The 22,407-nt window shown below is 44.6% G+C and overlaps 1 protein-coding gene across 3 annotated transcripts in view; it reads right to left on the bottom strand.

Annotated features, from left to right (window-relative positions):
- Window positions 1–1,410: 1,410 nt before the first annotated feature.
- The window catches only part of SETD9 (SET domain containing 9), a 48,390-nt gene continuing 27,393 nt past the window's right edge, over window positions 1,411–22,407 (bottom strand). For 2 of the 3 annotated variants that reach the window (XM_082243552.1, XM_082243554.1), the window contains 4 exons: window positions 14,079–14,202; window positions 13,690–13,805; window positions 2,575–2,680; window positions 1,411–1,575 (listed from right to left, as the gene is read on the bottom strand). In XM_082243552.1, the coding sequence (XP_082099678.1) occupies window positions 1,488–1,575; window positions 2,575–2,680; window positions 13,690–13,805; window positions 14,079–14,202 (434 nt within the window). In that variant the 3' untranslated portion in view covers window positions 1,411–1,487. The remainder of the gene's footprint in view (window positions 1,576–2,574; window positions 2,681–13,689; window positions 13,806–14,078; window positions 14,203–22,407) is intronic. The other variant, XM_082243553.1, reaches the window with a different exon arrangement.

Below are 22,407 nucleotides of genomic sequence, written 5' to 3'. Positions count from 1 at the left end.
GGGCTTTCTGATTAAACAACTTTTGGTTATGGGGTACATCTTCTCGCTTGCATAAAGCCCAGTTCAAAGCCAATAAGGCATCATCGTGCTGGATGATGGTGTAAAGGGACGACACGTCCACCATCACAAGAAAGGCAGACGAGTCGTCCCCCAAGACAATATCATCCAGAGACACGAGCAAATCCTTAGTATCTTTAAGGAATGCTTTTGTGTTCATCACACTGGGTTGCAAAAAAGTGTCCAGGTAGTGGCCTAATCTGGCACACACTGACCCAATCCCATTTACCATTGGGCGCGGAGGGGGGCACACAGGATCCTTGTGGATCTTCGGTAGAGAGTATTATGGGTATACGACACGCACTCGGTACTAGATAACATTTCTCTTTCTTTGTTAGTATGTGATTCTTGTAACCCTGATCTACCAACACTCTCAAATCCTTCTCGAAATCCCCTGTTACTACTATTTTATGGACTTTTATTCAGATTTTACTGAGTGACAAGTTGTGTCTGTTTTATGAGCGATCACTATTATCTATATTTATACATATGTCCTGATGGTGAGAGGTTACCTCCTTGCGCTACTGGAAATATTATGCAATTTATGCTGTTGACATTCTATTCCGTTTTTTTATGTTATTTATTTAAGTAGCAGCACTTTACATTTATATTTGTATTACCATCCTCATTTAGCACTTGGGGTTGCTTGCTTGGGTGCCGCGTTTTTTGTAAGCATAATTTTTTATAATTCTGATTGGTTGCCAGTGTCCTTCACCTACAGGCGGTTATATAACCCATATGTTATGATTTATGGCTCTGTCTCCTGTGATGTATGAAAAGAAATATGTTTTTTTTTTTTGCAAAATTGTCAGTGTTTTTTTTTGCGATAAAAAAAATAAAAAAACGCAGAGGTGATTAAATACCACCAAAAGAAAGCTCTATTTGTGGGGACAAAAAGGACCTCAATATTATTTGGGTACAGCATTGCACGACTGCGCAATTGTCAGTTGAAGTAACACAATGCCGTATCGCAAAAAAAGGCCTGGTCATGAAAGGGGGTCAATTTTCCGGAGGTCAAGCGGTTAAAGTATTACTAGAAATTAGACAAAGTTATTGCTGAATTAATAGGCTGGTACAGCTAAAAAGAAAAACTGCCCTTTTCCATAGTGGGTGTAAAGGTGGAAAACCTCAAGTGGTAAAATGAACATTACAATGATATATTTCATGTATAACAACCCTTTTATTTATAACATAAAGAATATAAACATTTTTGAGGTGCAGCCAAAACAAAAGACGATTTCAGCAGGAGAATCTGAATATTGCTGCAGACTGCAGCTGTCTGATTTAATTAAGTACACAAAGTTCCTGTGCCCAGGGGAAACATCTGAAAGTACAGTTGTCTTTAAACATCATTGCACATGTCCGACCTCCGATACATCCTGCAAAGCTTCTGTTTCCATATTGTGTAAATTTTGAGGCCCCAGCATTTGCTAATGAATTATTGTAAAATAGTTTGAAAAGAGCTCTTCTCCACAATGTATGTCTCTAAGAGCGACAAGAATGACACACCTTATTGGCCTGGAATATATAAAAGATCATGGCAATCAATAAACTGACTGAACATGTGAAAGAACTGACATACTGTATACATTTGCATTTTCCGAAAATCTTGCTAGTACTGCTGTCTTCTTGCTGGGCTTTGCACGTTATGTCAGTACAGACTATGGCAATGATGAAAATCAACTTATTTTATACACATGAAGTAATGGCAGTCATTTCTATTCTTTATCTATTCTTGGTCCATTTGATATTAAAGCCCAACTGAACTTCCAGTTTAAATTTCCAGGTGCATCAAAAGAGGTTTAATGTCTTACAGTTCCTTTTTTTCTTTTTTTTTTTAGAAAGCAGGCACATCTGACTGCTGTATAGATAAGGACCCTTGCTCTCTGTATGGAAGCAGCGAGATCTTTGCAAAGGTCCATCATATATTCTGTTAAGTTAGAGTGCAGAGCTCTCAATTTAGCAGACACGTGAGCTTTGATAATTCAATAATTCTAGAGCTTCTGTAGCTCCCTACCCATGACTGCTAGCGTCTAACTGTATTTTCCAAGTGCCATAGCCTCTTTTGATTGAAGGTAACAAAATGAATGCAAGCCTCTATTCAGAACAAGTCACCTGACAATAAGTGGCAGGATACAAAGCATGGCTGTCACTATGAAACTATAGATGTCACTAACCTCAAGTACAACTGGAAGCACACAAAATATAGTATTGATATGGTGTCAGAGACATAAGTGATTTCTTTTATGAAGTAGGTCTGCTGGCACAGGTTGTGAAGTGGTTAAAGATATGTTCTATGTAAAAGTAAAAAAACATTTAGATTAAATTATCTGAAAAGACCTAAGATCCTACAGCAAATACGCTGGCACCTATGCTTATGTTATTAAATGTGTTCCTACAATAATGCAAGAGATACTGTCTTCATTATTATAAATATAGACTTGTTTATGTAAGCATGGACAAAACTGATCTGTATAATAGGATTTGACAAGTGCTACTAATTAAACATATACCAACCCTTCACTCTCATGAGAATAGCAAATGTTCGGGATGTATTGTCGTAGTTCCACTGGGAACGTGTCAGGCACATCAAATTCCTGGTAGCACACGTTAGCTTCCTTCTCTGTGGAAAGATGCAACAGTCTCCTGGGATTTATTTTTTTTTTTAATCAAGTCATTTTTATTAAAAGTTTTTAGTTTTCAACAATACAATTAGGCCTCTTTCACACGGGCTGTCCGTATTTTTAACTGCTCCGGCACTTTTTTTTTTTTTTTTTTTCGGACATGGATGACACTTGTGTCATCCGGTCCGTATGTCCGCATATCATCCCATCCGTTTGCGGATGATATACGGACATAATGTATGTCTATGGGATTGCAGATGTCAGCGGATGACACCGCTGACATCCGATTTTGCGTCCTGTTTTTTAAAAGGAAGAAAAATAGAGTTCTGTTCCGTTCCAAAAAACGGAACAGAACTGAAAGGACACAAATCGGATGTCAGCGGATGGTCATCCGCTGACATCCGCAATCCCATTGACATGCATTATGTCCGTATATCACCCGCAAACAGATGGGATGATATACGGACATACGGAACACCCGTGTGAAAGAGGCCTTACGCTATAGTAAAAGCTTATTGTTAAAAAAAGAAACAAGGTTTGTATAACAATACCATAAAATAAAGTGAGCATATAAAACAGTATCAAATTCTCCATGGCTTTTCACTGACAAAAAACAAAAGTTTACCGTATTGAGTATACAGTATGTACTGACTTATAAGTCATGGAGTATTCTTATGGATGCCAATAGTCAGAGAGTTAGTGTTTTTTCATCATCTGCCATGTGTAAAGTTTTTCACTTTAAATATTTGACTTCTCCCTTGTAAGCTTATCCTACATCCACCTTGGTCTATTGCAATATCAATACCTTTACCAGTTAACACTATTTCTCTACGCAATGTGAAATTAAGAATTGCACAACACTGTTTATGGGGGGGGGGGGAGGGTTTATGGCGAAATTCACTTCTGTAATATGAGTTTTCGCGTTATATATAAGGACCTTGTCCACATAGTGAGCATTTCTGCTGGAAGTATATCTTCTGGGATCACTCCCAGAAGTGCAAATTTAGGATCTATTGTCACTCTTATTAAACATAGAGAATTCAAAGTTATAAACACCTTTTCACAGTAGCGGTGGAGTTTGGGGCATCGCCATAGCATTTGAATAAGAGACCTGTTGCCTGTATTACATCTGGGACACATTGGCGATGCAGACTTTCCCCGAGCCTAAAGTTTCTGTGGGGAGTAGTGGGATCTGCGAACAATGAACAAGTGAGTTAGACGCTGGGAGGGTGAGAGAGAAACCATTGGCAACACCTCCAGTGCCATAGTCCATTCCTCATCATCCAGAGACTCCAAGTCCCTTTACCATGAAGTAAAACGAATAATCTGCGTCCAAGCAATAACAGAAGTTTGTAATGCAGAATATAAATCACCTATTAACCTCCTTTTTGTACAAGATGTAGAAAAACAACTTTACTTATGCTAATCTGTACTAGTAATGAATGTTACTTTTTTTTTCTCTCTCTCCCTCTTATTTTGTGTTAATTTCTATTTTTGCAATTGTTTTCTGACAATAAAAATATATTCAATCTAAAAAGATATCCAAATCCTTGAATATGCCAGTAAGTACTGTTCAACCACTTAAGAAGTGGAAAATTCGGGAATCTCTTGATACCAAGCCAAGATCAGGTAGACCAAGAAAGATTGCAGCCACAACTGCCAGAAGAATTTTTCAGGATACAAAGAAAAAAAAAACACAGGTAACAGGAGAAATACAGGCTGCTCTGGAAAAAGTTACGGTCTGGTTGTTTCAAGGCGCAAGATCCGTCAATACTTGAATGAAAATTAGCTGCATGGCCTTTACAGCACCAACACCACAAAAAAGCCCAGTTACAATATGCCCGACAACACCTTGATACGCCTCATAGATTCTGGCACACTGTAATCTTGGGTGATGAGACCAAAATAGAGCATTGAAATATAGATTTCTAATAAGCTTTAAAACACTTTGTTACTATTAATTATTTGATTTTCTATTTAGACACAGATTCAGGGCTGGTTCACACCACAAAAATGCACTCCAGATCCGTTCCGGATGTGTTTCTGCATGTGCATTTTTGATTCATTCCCGTGTGTTTTTGATGCGTTTCAGGATGCATTCCAGATGCTTTTTTTTCCACTATGCTGGGGTCTGGTGCATGTTTTACTTTTTTTTCTGGAACTGGAATGTCCTGTACCTGACCACACTGTGTGAACTATGCCATTGGAAAGCATATAACCTACTTTCCATGCATTTTTGATGAAGAAAAAAAAAAAAAAAAAAAAAGCACCGGACTGCATGTGGTATGAACTGGCCCTCATACATCAGCAGTCTACAAGAAAATCCTCCTTCAGATCTTTCTCTGAGGACAGGAAATTCCTGGGAAACATCATGTGACCTCTGATCAACAAAGAATAAATAAGGTATTCAGATGCTTTTTTTAGATTAAATGAAATACAGTGGCATGATCTTTACACATAATTAGAACAGATGATGACAATTAGACATTGTATGCTTAGGATTAGGGATGCACCGAAATAAAAATTTTGGGCCGAAACCGAAAATGCAGGATGCCCTTGGCCGAAAACCGAAACAGAAAAACTGAATTTTTGTAAAATCTTACCTGTAAAATTCCTTACTCTGAGTCCTCCAACAGTCGCCGCCGCCTCTAAGTCATCACTGTTGGGTATTGACTTCCGCTCCGCAGGAGTAGCTAGGCATATAGACTTAGTCAAAAGACAAAAGGCATTAGCATATACACACCCATGGGGGCTGTCCCATCTGGTCAATACCCCCCTGCATAACCACTCCCAACTCAGTTTGGTAGCATAGCAGTAGGTAATAAGAACCCCAAAAGAGGGGCGGGGCGGCGACTGTCGGAGGACTCAGAGAAAGGAATTTTACAGGTAAGATTTTACAAAAATTCCGTTTTCTCTTACGTCCTCCCACAGTCGCTGCCGCCTCTAAGTCATCACTGTTGGGATGTCCCAAAGCAGTATAGACATGAGGGGTGGGAGACACAACCGTAGAAAAGGCAACGCAGTACCCACATCAGAGAAAGGAATCTTACATGCACCTTAAGAGAACCAACTGGGCAACAGAAAAAAACAATGCTCAACAGGAGCAACAGCCCAGGAAAGCAAATGCCAACAGCCAGGGACCCAGAAAAAAACACAAGGGTCCATCATGGCACTGCCGCACTGAGAACCTTGCGGCCAAATGAGGCATCAGCTGATGCCAGAACGTCTACTTGTAGATTTTGGAAAAAGTGTGCACCGACGACCAAGTCGCAGCCTTGCACACCTGGGCCACCGAGGCCCTACGCCAATAGGCCCAGGACGCAATCACAGATCTGGTAGAGTGCGCCTTAACAGGGAAGGGTGGAACCCGTTCCTTCAAGGCGTAAGCCTGTTCAATGGTCTGTCTGATCCATTTGGCAATAGTCGCTGCGGATGCAGCCATGCCCTTCCGAGGTCCCTCAGGAAGGACAAAGAGGGAATCCGTTTTACGAAAAGATTCCGTAGATGACAGGTAAACCCTGATAGCCTTGACAACATCCAAGGAGTGCAGAGCAAGCTCCTTAGGATGCTTAGGCTTCGTACAAAGCGAAGGTAGGACAATGTCCTCATTAATGTGGAACTCAGAGACCACCTTAGGAAGAAAGGAGGGATGCGGACGCAAGACCACCTTATCCCGGTGAATCACCAAGTATGGAGAACGGCAAGATAACGCTGCCAGTTCCGACACTCTGCGAGCTGAAGTGATTGCCATCAAAAAGGCAACCTCCTTAGACAGCAGAGGCAACGAGATATCCCAAATGTTTTCAAAGGGAGCACGTTGCAACACGGACAGAACCAAGTTCAAGTCCCATGGAGGTAAAGGCTCCCTCCGGGGAGGGGCCAAATGTCGCACACCTTGAATGAAGGTGTGATCAAGAGAATGGGACGCCACAGGGCATTGGAAAAGAATAGCCAGTGCGGACACCTGGCCCTTGATCGTGGCCAGCGCCAGGCGCTGGTCCACACCAGACTGGAGGAAGGCCAAAACTCTCGACACAGAGTACGAGCGAGGGGAGAACCCCCTGGACTCACACCAGGCGGAATAAGCCTTCCAGGTACGGTAATATATTTTACCAGAGGAGGTTTTTCTAGCCCTGACAAGGGTAGGAATGACCTCAGAGGAGAGACCCCTGTCCCTCAGGACCTGGGTCTCAACAGCCAGGCCGTTAAAGCCAGCGACTGTAAAGCAGGATGGAAGATCGGACCCTGAGACAGGAGATCTTCCCGCAGAGGCAATCGCCACGGAGGCGCCACTGCCAGGTGAACAACATCGGCATATCAGGACCGGCGTGGCCAGTCCGGAGCCACCAGAATCACCAGGTTTGTTTCCGAGGCTAACCTGCGGAGGAAACTGGATAGCAACCGAATCGGAGGAAAGACATGCATCAGACGATACTGATGCCAAGGGGCCACTAACGCATCCGAGGCGTCCGCCAGCGGATCGCGCGTTCTTGCCACAAACCTTTCCACCCATCGGCTAAGCCGAGATGCGAACAGATCCACATCCGGGGATCCCCACTTCACACACAGCATTCGGAAGAGCTCCGGGTGTAGGGACCATTCCCCGTGGTCCAGGGTCTGGCGGCTCAGATAGTCGGCCTGCCAATTTTCCACACCCGGAATGAGAACTGCTGAGATCGCCGGGACATGAGCCTCGGCCCAAGACAGAATGTCGGTCATCTCCCGGGCCGCCCGAACACTCCTGGTGCCCCCTTGGTGGTTGATGTAAGCCACCGCGGTAGCATTGTCCGTCTGTACCCGGACAGAACGGCCCCGAAGACAGTCTGACCACTGGAAGAGACAGAGTTTTATCGCTCGCAATTCCAGCACATTTATCGGGAGGGAGGACTCCACCTCCGACCAAGTGCCCTGGGCAGACAGGTTGCCCAGGACTCCATCCCAGCCCGACAGGCTGGCATCCGTGGTAATCACCGTCCACACCAACGGACGGAAGGACTTGCCTTCCGCCACCGACGTGGACTGGAGCCCCACAGAAGAGCCAATCTGGTCCGACGACTCAATGAGACACTCAGATCCAGGGACTGAGGCTGTCTGTCCCACCTGGCCAGGATCTCCGCCTGGAGAGCCCGCGTGTGAAACTGAGCAAAGGGTATCGCCTCGAAGGCCGACACCATCAACCCCAGGCCCCGCATACAGGTCCTGAGTGACGAGGACAGATGGTCCCTGAGGGACCTGAGCTCGTCCTGCAAGGTCCGGAGCTTGTCCTCCGGCAGAACACCTTTGTCTGAGCAGAGTCCAGAATCATTCCCATATAGGGAATCGGATGCACTTTGCCCACCTTCCTGGGCACCGTGAACAGATTGGAATAAAATCCCCGAAACCTGTCCCGATGAGGCACCGGGACAATCACCCCCTGAGCAAGAAGGTCCTACACCGCTTGATGCAGGTCCTGCCGACGCCCAGGAGACAAGCGAAGCTTTGAGGGAAAGAATCTGCTGGCCGGCCGGGAAAGGAATTCGATCTCGTATCCTGATCGAATGATTTCCTGAACCCACCTGTCCGATATCCGGAGCAGCTAAGGTTGGAGGAAACCGCGCAAGCGTCCCCCCACCCCTGAAACGGGTGAGGGCGCCCCTTCAGACAGAGTCGGACTGACCCGCCATCGCCCGACTCCTGCTTGCCCGCCCAGGGCTTCTTCTGGTTGCCCTGGGCCTTGAAGGGTTTCGCCCATGGATTGGTTCCGAAAGGTACGAAAGGACCCCTGAGTGGATCGAGACGCAGAACCCCGCTTGCCACGAAAGGACTTGTTCTTCGGGTTCTGGGGCAGCAAGGTGCTCTTGCCCCCGTGACGCCTTTCACCAGGGTATCCAACGCCTCGCCAAAAAGGCGAGAACCAGCATATGGAAAATCAGCAACTGTTTTCCGCGAGGACTGGTCAGCCGACCAGCTCTTCAGCCATATCAGTCGCCGGTTAAGTACCGAGACACTAGACAGGCGTGCTACTAAAGGGGCCTCATTCAAGGCCGCATCACACAGATACATGATTCCCTGGTGGATTTGATCCACCATTTCAAGCCGGGCAGGCGGAACATCATCAGACACGAGGTTGCTCCTAAGCACCTTCGTCCAATCAGCCACCGCCTGAGCCACTAAAACGGACGCGAAAACGGGTCTGAGCAACGAGCCCGCCACCGTATAGGAATGGCGGGCCAGAGACTCCAACCGCCGGTCCGTGGGATCCCGGAAAACCGAGGTATCCTCAGAAGGAACCAAGGTAGCCTTGTTTAACAAAGCCACAGCGTGATCTACCTGTGGAGGCACACACCATAGTGATTCCGTAGCCGGTGCAAACGGATAAAGCAATTTGAACCGACTAGGCACCAGGAATGGACGTTTTAACGTGCGCCACATTTCATTAACAGTGTAATGAAACTCCGCTGGGCAGGGAAAAACCTGCGCCGACTTGCGGGTCCTGTGCATCCCAAATGAGGACACAACGCCCGGAGGACAGGGCTCATCCTCCAAATGTAGTGTTTCCTTAACAGAAACAATAAATTCATCCATGGTCGCCCGCTCTTCAGGCGACCCCGGGGAAGAGGTATTAACCCCCTCCACCTCAGCCTCCCCCTCAGACCCCGGGGGGTCCAAGGATGAGCGAGACCCTGAAAAGGGCACGCTCGCAGCAGCAGCCATATCCCCATCTGAATCAGAGGAGAGAGACAATCTGGGCCTCTTTTTTGCAGCACGTTCAGACATCAGCATTTCCATATTAGACACCAAAGTCGCCACCACAGCAGCCAAATCGGGTCGCAGCGGGGCCACAGGAGAACTGGGGACCCCCCCCCCCCCAGAGCTGGGGGGATTTGCTATCCTGAGAATCCATTGCTCAAGGTAACAGAAACAAACAGTGCAATAAAATGTGAACTGCCCCTTTAAAATCGCTGCGGAATGCGCAGCCCACCGCTACAGAAACAGTGACAAAGACCCCAAAAGGAGAAGAGAAAACTGAGCCAGAAGTGATAATACAGAGGAAAATTGAGAGCGATAACCTGCAGAGCCCGCAGAGTGTTGCTACCGATGTCCTGCTGCAGATGGAAAGGAAGTGCTGCTGAAATAGGCTGAACTATAGACTGCCAGACTTAGGGAAAATGGCTGCCCCATAGGGATGCATTGGAGGCTACGCCAAAATGGCCGCCGAACATGCGGTCGGACCGATCGTCCACCTCCCACAAAATGGCGGCGGATGGCGCCAAAATAGCATGCAGTATTGCCCCCAGGGAAGCTACACATGCCTGCCCATAGCCAAGATGGCGGACCGCGCGAACATACACCGCTGCGGTCGCCACACAAAAAAACATCTGCACCCCCAACAATGCACCGAAGTGACACAGGGAAGGGGACCCCCAGAAAACATACAGTATCTGCACAAGCGATCCCCACAGGGACTGCATAGGGAGCCACACAGGTACAGACATGGGGAACACACAGCAACACAGACTGCCACCCCAGACAGAGGCCCCACACAGAAGTACTTACCTGTACCTGATGGCGTGGGATGCCTCTATGAACGGAAAACCGCTGTCCTCATCTGACAGGGAGTGCCGTGAGCCAGGGACATGACACTGCAGCATCGCAGATGTGTCCTGTGAGGTAGCCACCTCACGGCTGCATCCCTGCAGCGAGCAGGGATGGGTCGTTCGTAATGCCAGGGCGAACCATAGCTGAACGCTCGATGGCGGGCTGGGGGTCCATCTGACCCTTCTGCCCTGGAGAACCAGGGTGGTCAGTCCGAATCCCAGCACCGCATGATCCATCTTCATCAGAAGAAACAATTAACACTGGAAGCGGACAAAATAAACAGCTAGTAAAGTAAGAAAAAACTGACATTTTCAAAGAAAATCAAATAAAAGATTAGGAGGGCTGATACTGAAGCCCCAGCACAGGGAAGCCTGACTACTCCTGACCCTAGGCAGATTAAAACTTGAGTTGGGAGTGGTTATGCAGGGGGGGTATTGACCAGATGGGACAGCCCCCATGGGTGTGTATATGCTAATGCCTTTTGTCTTTTGACTATATGCCTAGCTACTCCTGCGGAGCGGAAGTCAATACCCAACAGTGATGACTTGGAGGCGGCGGCGGCGAAATGACTTTTTCCCCGAAATGATTTTAAATTAGATCAGCAGTGATGAGTTGCCTGTCATTCATCTAACAGCTCCACATACATAGTGGGCAAGCTAGTTCAGATGATGGCGTCCTGTGCAGCCTGCAAGAAAAGGAATTGTGTATGCCTGTATGGCTGGAGCAATGCTGCAAAAATGTTTGTTATGTTGTGACAGTGGGACGCCGCCCCTACCAGAACACTCCATTGAGCGATCTCCGCCATTGGCTAAGAGAGCTGACTGGGAGTCAGTCGGCTGCTGGTTTTCCAGCATGCTCGTCTGACTTCTATTGGATAGACCTATCCGATTCTGCAACCTAAAGGGATGTTCGGCCAAAAACAAACTTACTGCGCATGTGCCATGTGTTCCAACATGGCCGTAATGCATTGCAATAGCTTTCCTAATGTGACAGAACACGTAGCAGCGGCGGACATTTTCTTACACCCACGCAAGTCTTGAATTGTACATTTATTGTAACAGAAAATGCTGTGAATCGCATACTCCACACAGCGGTGTGTGGTGCAAATTCCAAGAAGTAGATAGTAATAAAATGTGAACAGCAATATTCAAATGAAATACAACAGCATGATTCGCATACTAGACAATGCTCAAAAAAAATGTGCAAATAATGCAACAGATCAAGAATAAATTCTTAATAGATGTGCAAATATGACAATAAGTGCTGAAAAATGGGTATAATAATTTATGATACCCATTTTTCAGCACTTATTGTCAAATGTGCACATGTTATGGTTAGGAATGTATTCCTGAATTTGTTGCATTATTTGCACATTTTTTGAGCATTGTGTAGTATGGGAGTCATGCTGTTATGTTTCATTTGATTATTATCAACTTTTTGGGATTTGCATCACATACCGAGGCGTGGAGTATGCGATTCACGTCATTTTAGAAAGAGAGCGCTTTAATGGGAAATTAGATTGAAGAGGATAGATTGAAGAGGAGGATCCGCTGTGCATCCTGGGTCCCTCTCCCCCGAGACGTCACTGGTTGCTAGACGCCAATCGGCTGGCCGTCTAGCAACCCCTGTAAATCACAATGAAGCGCCGGCTTAGGATTGCAGCGGTCAGCAGAGATACCCGCAAATGACAGGGAAATGAAGGGCTCACTTTTTACTGATATCAGCGGCCATACATTTTCGGCATCCTTAACCCCTTATCGGCCGAAATTCGAGAGTCACATTTTCGTCCGAAATTATCGGTGCCTGAAATTTCGGTGCACCTCTACTTAGGATCACTTTAAAGAACATTAACTGACCTCAAACTGTTATGGGTAAAGTTCTGCAAAATGGAGACTTAACATTTTAATGCTCCGTTGCTTTTAGGATGCCGACAATGCCAGCATGTAAACAATTGGCTGCTATGGTAGCCAGGCATATGTTAGCCTTTTTTAAGTCCTAGCTGCCAGCTTTCTAGTACAGCCGTGGCCAAAAGAGAATGACACAAATATTAATTTTCACAAAGGGCAATCTTAGTAGAAAACCTGTTAAGAGTCTGCAAAGGACTTGAGACTGGGGCGGAGGTTCACCTTTTAGCAGGACAACAACCCTAAAAATCCAGGCAGAGCTACAATGGAATGGTTTAGATCAAAGCATATTCATGTGTTAGAATGGCCCAGTCAAAGTCCAGACCTAAATCCAATCGAGAATCTGTGGCAAGACTTGAAAATTGCTGTTCACAGACACTCTCCATCCAATCTGACAGAGCTTGAGCTATTTTGCAAAGAAGAATGGCAAAAATGTAACTCTCTAGATGTGCAAAGCTGGTAGAGACATTCCCAAAAAGACTTGAAGCTGTAATTGCAGTAAAAGGTGGTTCTACAAAGTATTGACGAAGGGGGGCTGAATACAAATGCACACCAGTTTTCAAATATTTGTTAAAAGTTTTGAAAAACATTTATCATTTTCCTTCCACTTCACAATTATTTGCCACTTTCAATTTTTCAAAGATTGGAGATTACATTGTGTTTAAATGCACTAAAATTGTTTTTGATTTTAATGCATTTTTAATTGAAAATACAGATTTGAGAAGCCATAGTGCAAATATCTTGTGGCAAAAAAAAAAAAAAAAAATTACAACTATTTTATTCTAAATAGTCTCTGCTTTCAGAAAATCTGTAATGTTTTGAGGGTTTTAGGTGTGCATTCATGTAGCGCTCGTGCTTGGTAACTGGCCTAATGCAGTCACATATGGGAGACCGTCCTCAGCCCTGTGTAATATCCTGCTGGTTTCCTTTCCACCAGTGGAAAGTATGTATAACATGCTGGGGAGAGGGGGGCAAAGAAATTTGCTTACATGCAGGGAATCCTAATCACATTCCTTAATATGAACAAGGCCAACAAGGGGGCAAGTCTTTGAAATGCAATATTGAAAAGACAGAGCTGCAAACAAGTACAAATTTGAGTCACATCAATAATTGTTTTCAGGTAAATGGTACAAATAGTAGGCAGTATAAAGAACTTTGATGCAATTAACAGCAACCTATCAGAAATCATTTTTCAATGGCCAACTTGGACAATGATGACTAATGTTTGATGTGGGTAACTGCATTTTACAAAATGCCAAAGTGATAAAATAAAGTGTGTGTTGGGGGGGAGGGGGGTTGCCATTGCTGACCCCTTCAAGAAATGCCATTTGCCTGCCTATTATGTTGATCCACTGATTTTTGTACTTTCTGACTTACTGTCCTGGGGAACATGCATGCAGATTAGGAAAGATGGATAAAAAGTACTGAATTCAGGGAATCAGTGTTTTCAGCAATGGCAACCTTCTTGTTTCTCTTATGACAGGTTACCTTTGAGGGAAGGTTGGTAAGTGGATGGGCAGACGTACCATTGGAGCAATTGTTAACATACTGTCCCACAGCCAGCGGATTATGGGGGAAACTTGTCAGCCATGTGGAATCGCACATCTTCAGAGGCCCCAGCTGGTTTCTTCTGCTGCAAGACCTGAAATACATTTAGCCTCATGTATAAACTGGTGGACTGCCTGCGTTTACCTTCTAAAAAAACAGTCAATGTCTTTCTTTCAAAATTGAACCTGTCCAGCCCATAGAAAAAAGGGAAGCTGATTGGTTGCTAGAAGGCAAAAACAAAGTTTTCTCATTTTAACACTTTATACACTAAGCTAAATATTCTAAGATTTGCAATTTCCGAGTTTACATATGATGCCACCAGAGCACTCCATGTAAAATTTTCAATGAAAGGCAACACATATCTCACCGGTATACAGACTTTGAGATCCCCTTGTCATTCCCATCAATGAGAATACCATCCAGGCATCGAAAAATAAATGGGTTTCCGACTGACTGAAAAAATATTGGCTCATACTTTTGGTAAATGGCACCTATTAAAATAAAACAATTCAGAAAGTTACAAAAAGGTAACACCTCATCCGTGCAAGTCATTCACCACATTACTATTCAATTAGATGTTACTATAGGTATATGAAACAAATATAACTCTAGAGTAGTATAAACTAAGCTTTGCTTCCTTAAAGAAATAAACAATTTGAAGAATCTTCATAAAAAAAAAAAAAAAAAGAAATGGAAAAGATGGAACTGCAACTATGATTTCTCAAGGTAAGTATCTATGACATAGAGGAGCACAGACCTTAGTAGGAATACTGCTTACATATTAATGCAGCAAATAGTGTACAATATTGTTATAGTGTAATCAAGACTACACTGATTAACAGGGAAAAAGTGTGCTATGATATAATTTTCTGCTAAAATACTACATAGTTCTCTTTGTGAGGGGAAGGGCAGCTGTGTTTGCCATAATCAACCCTGTCTGTACTGTGCAGGCAGGTCTCCATTATCAAATCAACTAGATTTGAACACTGCCTGCCCTAACAAAGGGTTAAAGTAGAGCTAAAGGCAAATGTTTTTCTCATTTTAAATAGAGTAAGGAAGGTAATAACTTTGACAGGTTTTTCTTTTTGCCAACAGTTTCCCATTGAGGAGACTTCCCTTCCTATAGTCAAAACAGGAAGTAAGATATGGTCCCTTCAAAGTGAGGGTTTCCCTAGTTTTCTCCAGGGTCACCAGAACTTCTGTCCCTGTTGGTAGAGTTCCCTTGTATTACTCTTCTAGGTACAACCCAAAATTTGAGGTTTTCTTTTACTTTGAGTGATTACGGTAAACAGGACAAAGGGACAAGGGGGTGAGACTCTCTAATGGGGTACTGAAAGATTGTATTAATATGCCTTATGATATTTCAGATATATATTTCAGTTTATGCCCATCCTGTGATGAAATGTGGGCCCTTGCATTTGCATATTAACGAGCTAACCATTCATCTACCTTGGTCAGCAGACAGCTATGTTTTGCATTTAGACGACATGTTAAACCACCTGTCCATTCATTCATTTGAACACTTGTCAGTTGGATACTTAGCATTTAGATTACAAGACATGTTGCATAGACAATTGACAATGGCTTACATTAACACAGACAAGCTGAACACAAGACGGACCGATACTACAACAAAACACCTCATATTGACACAAATGCATAGGGAAACAAAGCCTTTCATGTACAGTTTCTGTAAGACATGTAAATTGTAAACCAGTTAAAGCTGTTTTTTCCTGCTCAAACATGCTTTAAATATGAGCTTCACTTGCAATAAAATTAGTTGTGACTGCACTAAGTTTGAGTGCTGTGTGTTGTCATAACTCCCAGCTGGATGGAGGGGAAATTCATTATCTATTGGGGGGTTAGCAACTGAAGGGCTGTAATATCATCGTGATTGCCTCCTGACGAGAATTGAGCTAACAGTTTACCAGATAGCAATAACGACCTGACAGGTGTTCTAATCCTTTTCCAATCCACACCGTTTTTGCATTTTTTGCACACATGCGTAAAACAAAATGACTTTTCCTACAGCTTACCTGTTAAATCCTTTTTATGAAGTACATTTTGGGACACTGAGCAGCCATAATAATTACTATCTGGGTTATACGTCACCTATAGGTGAATAGACACTGGCATCCAAAAACAAAGGAAGTCCCCCCTCTATATAACACCTCCCATACAGGAAGTACCTCAGCTTTGTAGCAAGCAATAAACATCCCAGACAAGAGGGGAGGGACCTCTGTGTCCCGTGATGTACTCCAAGAAAAGGATTTTGCAGGTAAGCTATAGGAACAAAATTGAATTTTTGTCATTGTACATCACGGAACACAGAGCAGCCATAATAATTACTATCTGAGAGGTATGTACTGTAGACCAAGTAGCGGCCCTGCACATCTGAGCCATAGAAGATTGATGGGGAACTGCCCAAGAAGCGCCTACTCTTCTGGTAGAGCGTGCCTTTACTGGAAAAGGTGAAACCTTCCCCTTTAAACCATATACCTGGAGAATGACCTGGCAAATACACTGATAAATTGTAGACCTACATGCTGCCTGCCCTTTCCTGGGCCCTTCTGGCAGCAAAAACAAAAGGTCAGTCTTCCGAATCTGAGCTGACATTTTCAATGCATGTACTAACATTGAGAGATTGTAACAACTTTTCCTCTGCTGTTTAAGGATTTGGAAAGAAGGAAGGCAGTATAATGTCCTGATTCAAATGAAAAAAGGACACTACCCTGGGAAAAAAACACTGGGTGTGGACATAGAATCACCCTATCCTAATGTAAGATCAAAAATGGCTCCTTACAAAAAAGAGGGGCTAACTCTGATACTCTTCTAGCTGAAGTTACTGCAACCAAAAAGACTAACTTTCTGGTCAAAAGAACCGGAGGAATATGCTGAATGGGCTCAAAAGGCTGTTTCTGTAGAACCACCAGGACCAAATTTAAATACCAAGGACACAATGGTGGCCTAAATGGTGGAAGCATACGTAGCACCCTTTGTATGAAGGCTCGGACCAAGGAATGCGAAGCAATCGGTCTTTGAAAAAGACTGACAAGGCTGAAATGTGACCTTTAATAGTGCCTAAGGCTAGCTTCATATCTACCCCTACTTGCAAGAAGGCTAGAATTCTCCTGATGAAATATTTACAGGAATGCCACTTCCAGGCCTCACACCAAAAAATGTAAGACTTCCAGACTCTGTAATAAATGAACCTAGACTGGTTTCCTAGCGTTGATCACGGTAGAGACTGCAGGACCAGATATACCCCGCTCCCTCAAAATCCAGGCTTCAACAACCAAACTGTCAAATTTAGAGACTGTAAAGCAGGGTGGAATATCAGACCCTGAGAGCAGATCCGGAGGCAGTGGGAGAACCCATGGCCTTTCCACCGCCAACCTTAGAATTTACGCATACCAAATCCTCCTGGGTCAAGCTGAAACCGCCAGGGTTACTGGTTTCCCTTCTTCCTGAAACCTGCGCAGAAGTCATGGCAGCAGCTGAACCGGGGGAAAGGCATCGATCAGGGAGAACTGCTCCCAGCGAGTCACCAAGGCATCCACTCCGACTGCGAGTGGATCCCTGGTCTTGGACCCAAATTTGTCTAACTTGTTGTTGGAACTTGGATGCCAACAGGTCTACCTCTGGTACCCCCCATCGACAAATTAATGCAAAGATCTTGGGATGCAAGGACCATTCCCCTGGAAACATCTGTTGGCGACTCTGCCCAGGTTAGGAAGTGACCCACCTTCTTCTGGGGTGACTGACTCTTGGTGCCCCCCTGATGGTTGATATAGGCCACAGCCGTGGCATTGTCGGATTGTACCCTGATGGGGCAACCCGAAGTCTGGGAGTCCAGTACATTAATGCCCCACAAACCACTCGGATTTCCAGGATATTGATGGGGAAGCTCCTTTCTAACCAGGACTATTTCCTTTGGACAGTGGCTTCCTCTAGGACTACTCCCCAGTCAGAGAGACTGGCATCTGTAGTCAACACCTTCCAGACTACTGGAAGAAAGGATTTCCCGCTCCAAATACCTGGCTACCAACCACCAACCTAGACTCTGACGTACCCTAGGTACTAGAGACATGCGAAAATTTAGGGCTTGGATCCTTTTGCTCCAGGCTGACAGAATGTTGTTTTGTAAGGGTCTGGCATGGAATTGGGCAGAAGGAACTGCTTCGAATGATGACACCATCTTCCCTAGCAACCTCATACAAAGATATACAGAAGAATACTTTTTCCCTCTTACAATCCAAACTAGATCCTTCAGGGCTATGACCTTTCTTGGCGGCAAAAACACATTTGCCTGTACTGTGTCCACAAGGAAACCCAGATACTCTAGACCAGTGGTTCTCAACTCCGGGCCTCAGGACCCATTAACAGGCCAGATTTGCAAGATAACTGAAATACATCAGGAGGTAATATATTTTGCTGCTCAGTGATTGCAGTATTCTAGTCCGCATCTCCCCAAGGTGATACTTAAAATCTGGCCTGTTAGTGGGTCCTGAGGACCAGAGTTGAGAACCACTGCTCTAGACTCTGAACCGGCTGCAACACTGACTTTGCCAAATTCAGAATCCAACCCAGACGTTCTAAGAACTGAACTGCCCGGAACACATTCTGGCGTAGAGTAGAAGCCGAGCGGTCTATAAGTACTAGATCATCTAGGTATCCTACCACTGCTATCCCTTGAGACCTTAGAATAGCCAATACTGGAGCTAAGAGCAAAAAAAAAAAAAAAACCTTTGATGGGCCTGCAAAATTGGCATGTGAAGGTATGCATCTTTAATGTCCATGGATGCAAAAAATTCTGCTCCTTGCAGACAGACCAAGACTGAGCGAATTGACTCCATTCGGAATTTGCGAAGGTTTAAGAATTGGTTTAGAGCTTTGAGATCCAGAATAGGTCTCATATCTCCATTTGGCTTGGGGACTACAAAAAGGTTTGAGTAAAAACCCCTGAATTTCTCTTCGTCTGAAACTTCTGTAAATCACTGCTTGAGACCTCAGATGGTCCAGAGCCAGAAAGAAGGATCTTCTTTTTAGAGGATCTGCAGGTATGTTTGACCTTACAAACCGAGGATGAGGAAACCCCCGGAAATTCTAGTTTGTACCCCTGCGAGACTGAAGTACTGTTAGAAGTACTGGGAACCTGACTGTTAGACACCTTAAAATAAGGACGCTTACATCACCTCTTAACTGGTAGAAGGGTACTCTTCCCCCCCCCCCCCAAATCTTTTGGATATATTTGTCCAGATAATCACCTAATAGGCGCTCCCCATTAAAAGGGAAAGCCAGCTAGCAATTTGTTAAACAGTAATTCCGCAGACCAACTTTTTAGCCAGAGGATTTTGCACATATGAACTGACAGAAGAGCAAACCGTCACATTTGCTGTATGGAGTACTTAAAAGCATCTACTGCAAAACACAAAGCCCCGAAGAAAATCTGCTAAATCTTCGGCAGACTCCCTGAGAAAGAGCACTCCTGGACACACGTTTAATACGGTCTTTCAAAGATTATAGCCATAGTTGTATTGCAGACCCTGCAACAGCAAGGGAAGCTTTTAGTAAAGATTCCAATTTCTTATGACCTGGATCTTTAAAAACCTGGGCATTATCTACAGGGCAGGGTAAATTTCTTTTTACAGAAGAAATAGCAGCATCCACTGTAGGCATACTCCATTTTCTTGAGAATTTTTCCTCCATAGGATACAACAAAGAAAACCTTTTGGGGGGGAATAAAAATCCTATCGGGGTGATTCCAATCAGTATAAACTATCTTCTCTAAAAGCGAATGCAAGGGAAAAGCCTGAGAATTTTGAGGAGGTAGTAAGGAGACTAATGAGGAAAAAGACTTCAGAAATTTCTAGGGGAGACCGGACCATTTCAGTAAGAGACAATTAACAATCTCTGGGATTGAGAGGACATAAATGGCTCCTCAGACCCTAACTTCATGGAATCCTCTGCTTGGCCTTCTTCCAAGCCATTTACAGCTACTTCTCCTACATCCTCTGCTCAATCCTGAACTAAAACGGGGGGCTCACGTGAAGGGGATCTATTATGTTTCCTCCCTCCTGGTGACACTAAAGCACTCATGCCAGCAATTTTTCCCTCAAGGCCGACTAAAGCTGATGACAAATTGTCCTTAGTGACATAGGCTGAGACAGAAGCACTAGATATGGCTACTATGCCTGACAACCGTAATGGCTCAGATTGGCCAGTAGCCCCTGGCCTCTCAGGGGAGGATAACACAGAGGATGCGTGGCTAAGATCTTCCAATCCTGACGGTGGCACACTTGTGCCCCTTCCCGCTGTGCCCACCCCACACCGTTTCCGGGAGGACATTGCTCCAGACAAGAAAACTTGAGGTACTCTTTAGTGTACTCAAAGCTTGTGCCAAGCTGTAACAGCTTATCACACACACCACAGTTATCCTAAAGTAACAGAACTTGTCAGTGCCTGTAAACGTCCACCCACAGTGACTCACGCACCCAGCTGCAGCTGCTCTGTGTCCCATCCAGCTTCTAAAAGAAGCTAATGCTGCCGGAAACACTTCTCAAATGCCGCGCTGCCTCCGCCGCTTACTGCACATGTGTGGCGTTCTACTTGCATGTCTGCATGCCACAACATCACCGACTAGCCCCCTTCTGGCTCCATTTGCATACTCGTGCATGTAAATAGGCTGAACTTGTGCGCAGAATCTCCCGCCACAGGGATGGCCACCAAAGGTGCTCCCTTAACCTGAGCCACAGAGGGTAAGTGGATGCGCGCGTGGGAGCCATCAGCATCAGGGGGGGTTGAGAACAGAAAAGACATCCAAGGTACGCAGGTCACAGCTGAATACACATACTGCCTCTAGTGGAGACATAAAATATGGCACCCGGTATCTGGTAAAATAGAAGGTAATAGTGGATCATAATTAAAGTGAACTTACCATTCCCGCTGCAGGATTCCGCCTATAACTAGGATCAAATCTTCACCCACAGTGGGTTCAGTCACTTGTCGACCTTCAAGAACCAGGTCCCCCTAATTTTTGGGGCCACTCCCTTGGACCTGTAGGGCACCCTGCCAGAACGCCTTTGGAGTTAGTCTTATCAAGGGTCCGGATCCCAGGGTCCAGCGCCCAAGAGGGTCGCATTACGGGCAATACCTCGTTCCTTTTACCAAGGCTCAGGTACCATTCTTTTAGTCTTCCACTTTCAAATGGATCTGGTTGCCAATCCCCTTGGATCACAGGGTCCAGCACCCAAGAGAATCGCCTTACAGGCCATACCTCGTTCCCTTTACCCAGGCTCAGGTACCATTCTTTTAGTCTTCCACTTTCAAATGGATCTGGTTGCCAATCCCAGATTGGATCCAGAGATCTTAACCGGGATTGTAGCATAACTTTTTTTCTTCTTTAAAGCGGTTGTAAACCCTATAAAAAAAAAAAAAAAAATAAAAAAAAAAAACCTGCAAGACAAAGGCATAATGAGCTAGTATGCATCGCATACTAGCCCATTATGTGTAACTTACCTTAAAACGAAGCCCCGACACGGACCCCCGGACATCGCTGCGGGCACTGCCATGATCCCTCGTCGTCTCTTCCGGGTTCGGCGGCTCCGGCGCGCTGATTGGCCGGAAGAGACGGCTCCGGCGCGATGATTGGCCGGAGCCGCGATGACGTCACTCATGCGCGCGGGAGTGATTTTTCCGGCAAGCTCCCGGCAACTTAATTGAAGATCCCCCCGGACCTTCAGAGCACATGCGCCGCTCGTGCGAGCGGCTGCATGCACTGTAAATATCTCCTAAACCGTGCCGGTTTAGGAGATATTATTTGTACCTACAGGTAAGCCTTATTATAGGCTTACCTGTAGGTAAAAGTGTCAAAAAGCGGGATACTACCGCTTTAAAAGTATGGAGAGCTTCTCCAACCATGACATCACCTCTAAGACACTGGCGAAAAAAAACTGAGGTACTTCCTGTATGGGAGGGGTTATATAGAGGGGGACTTCCTGTCTTTTTGGTTGCCAGTGTTCATTTACCTATAGGTGGTGTATAACCCAGATAGTAATTATTATGGCTGCTCTGCGTCCCGTGATGTACGATAAAGAGAAATCATTTTAGGCCTTCAGATTACATAAATCCTTCAAAACATTTTTTGAAAGTAGACACCCTAGAGAATAAAATAGTGGTAGTTCTAATTTTTTATGTCATGCGATATTACCACAAAGAATTTCAGAATGGCACACAAACAATTAAATTACCCATGTTTTTTTTGGTAAACTATAAAAGAAAAGGTTGCACCAAGTAAATAAATACCCAACATGTCAAACCTTAAATTTGTACACGCCCATAAAATGGCGACAAACTTCTGTATCCTATATTTATTAATATAATAGGAAACACCTTAAATGACTTGTGATCTCTCAAAAAAAAAGGGATGTTTTCAGTCCTTGTAATAGGAATAAAAGTGATTAAAACAGAAAAAAATGGACAGTGGAAAAAAAAAAGTAAAATAAATTAAAAAAAAAAAATGTAAAGCTCCTAATCCCTTTGTGCTCACGCACAGAAGTGAATGCACATGTAAGCGGTGTTCAAACCACACATGTGAGGTATTGCGGCGAACGTTAACAGGAAAGCAATAATTCTAGAGCAAGACCTTCTAAGTAATTCTAAACAGGTAACCTGTAATTTTATTTTTTTTATAATCT

The sequence above is a fragment of the Pelophylax lessonae genome, assembly GCF_965119305.1.
Source record: "Pelophylax lessonae genome assembly, chromosome: 1".
Classification (NCBI taxonomy): domain Eukaryota; kingdom Metazoa; phylum Chordata; class Amphibia; order Anura; family Ranidae; genus Pelophylax; species Pelophylax lessonae.
This window is presented reverse-complemented; position numbering and strand designations above follow the sequence as displayed.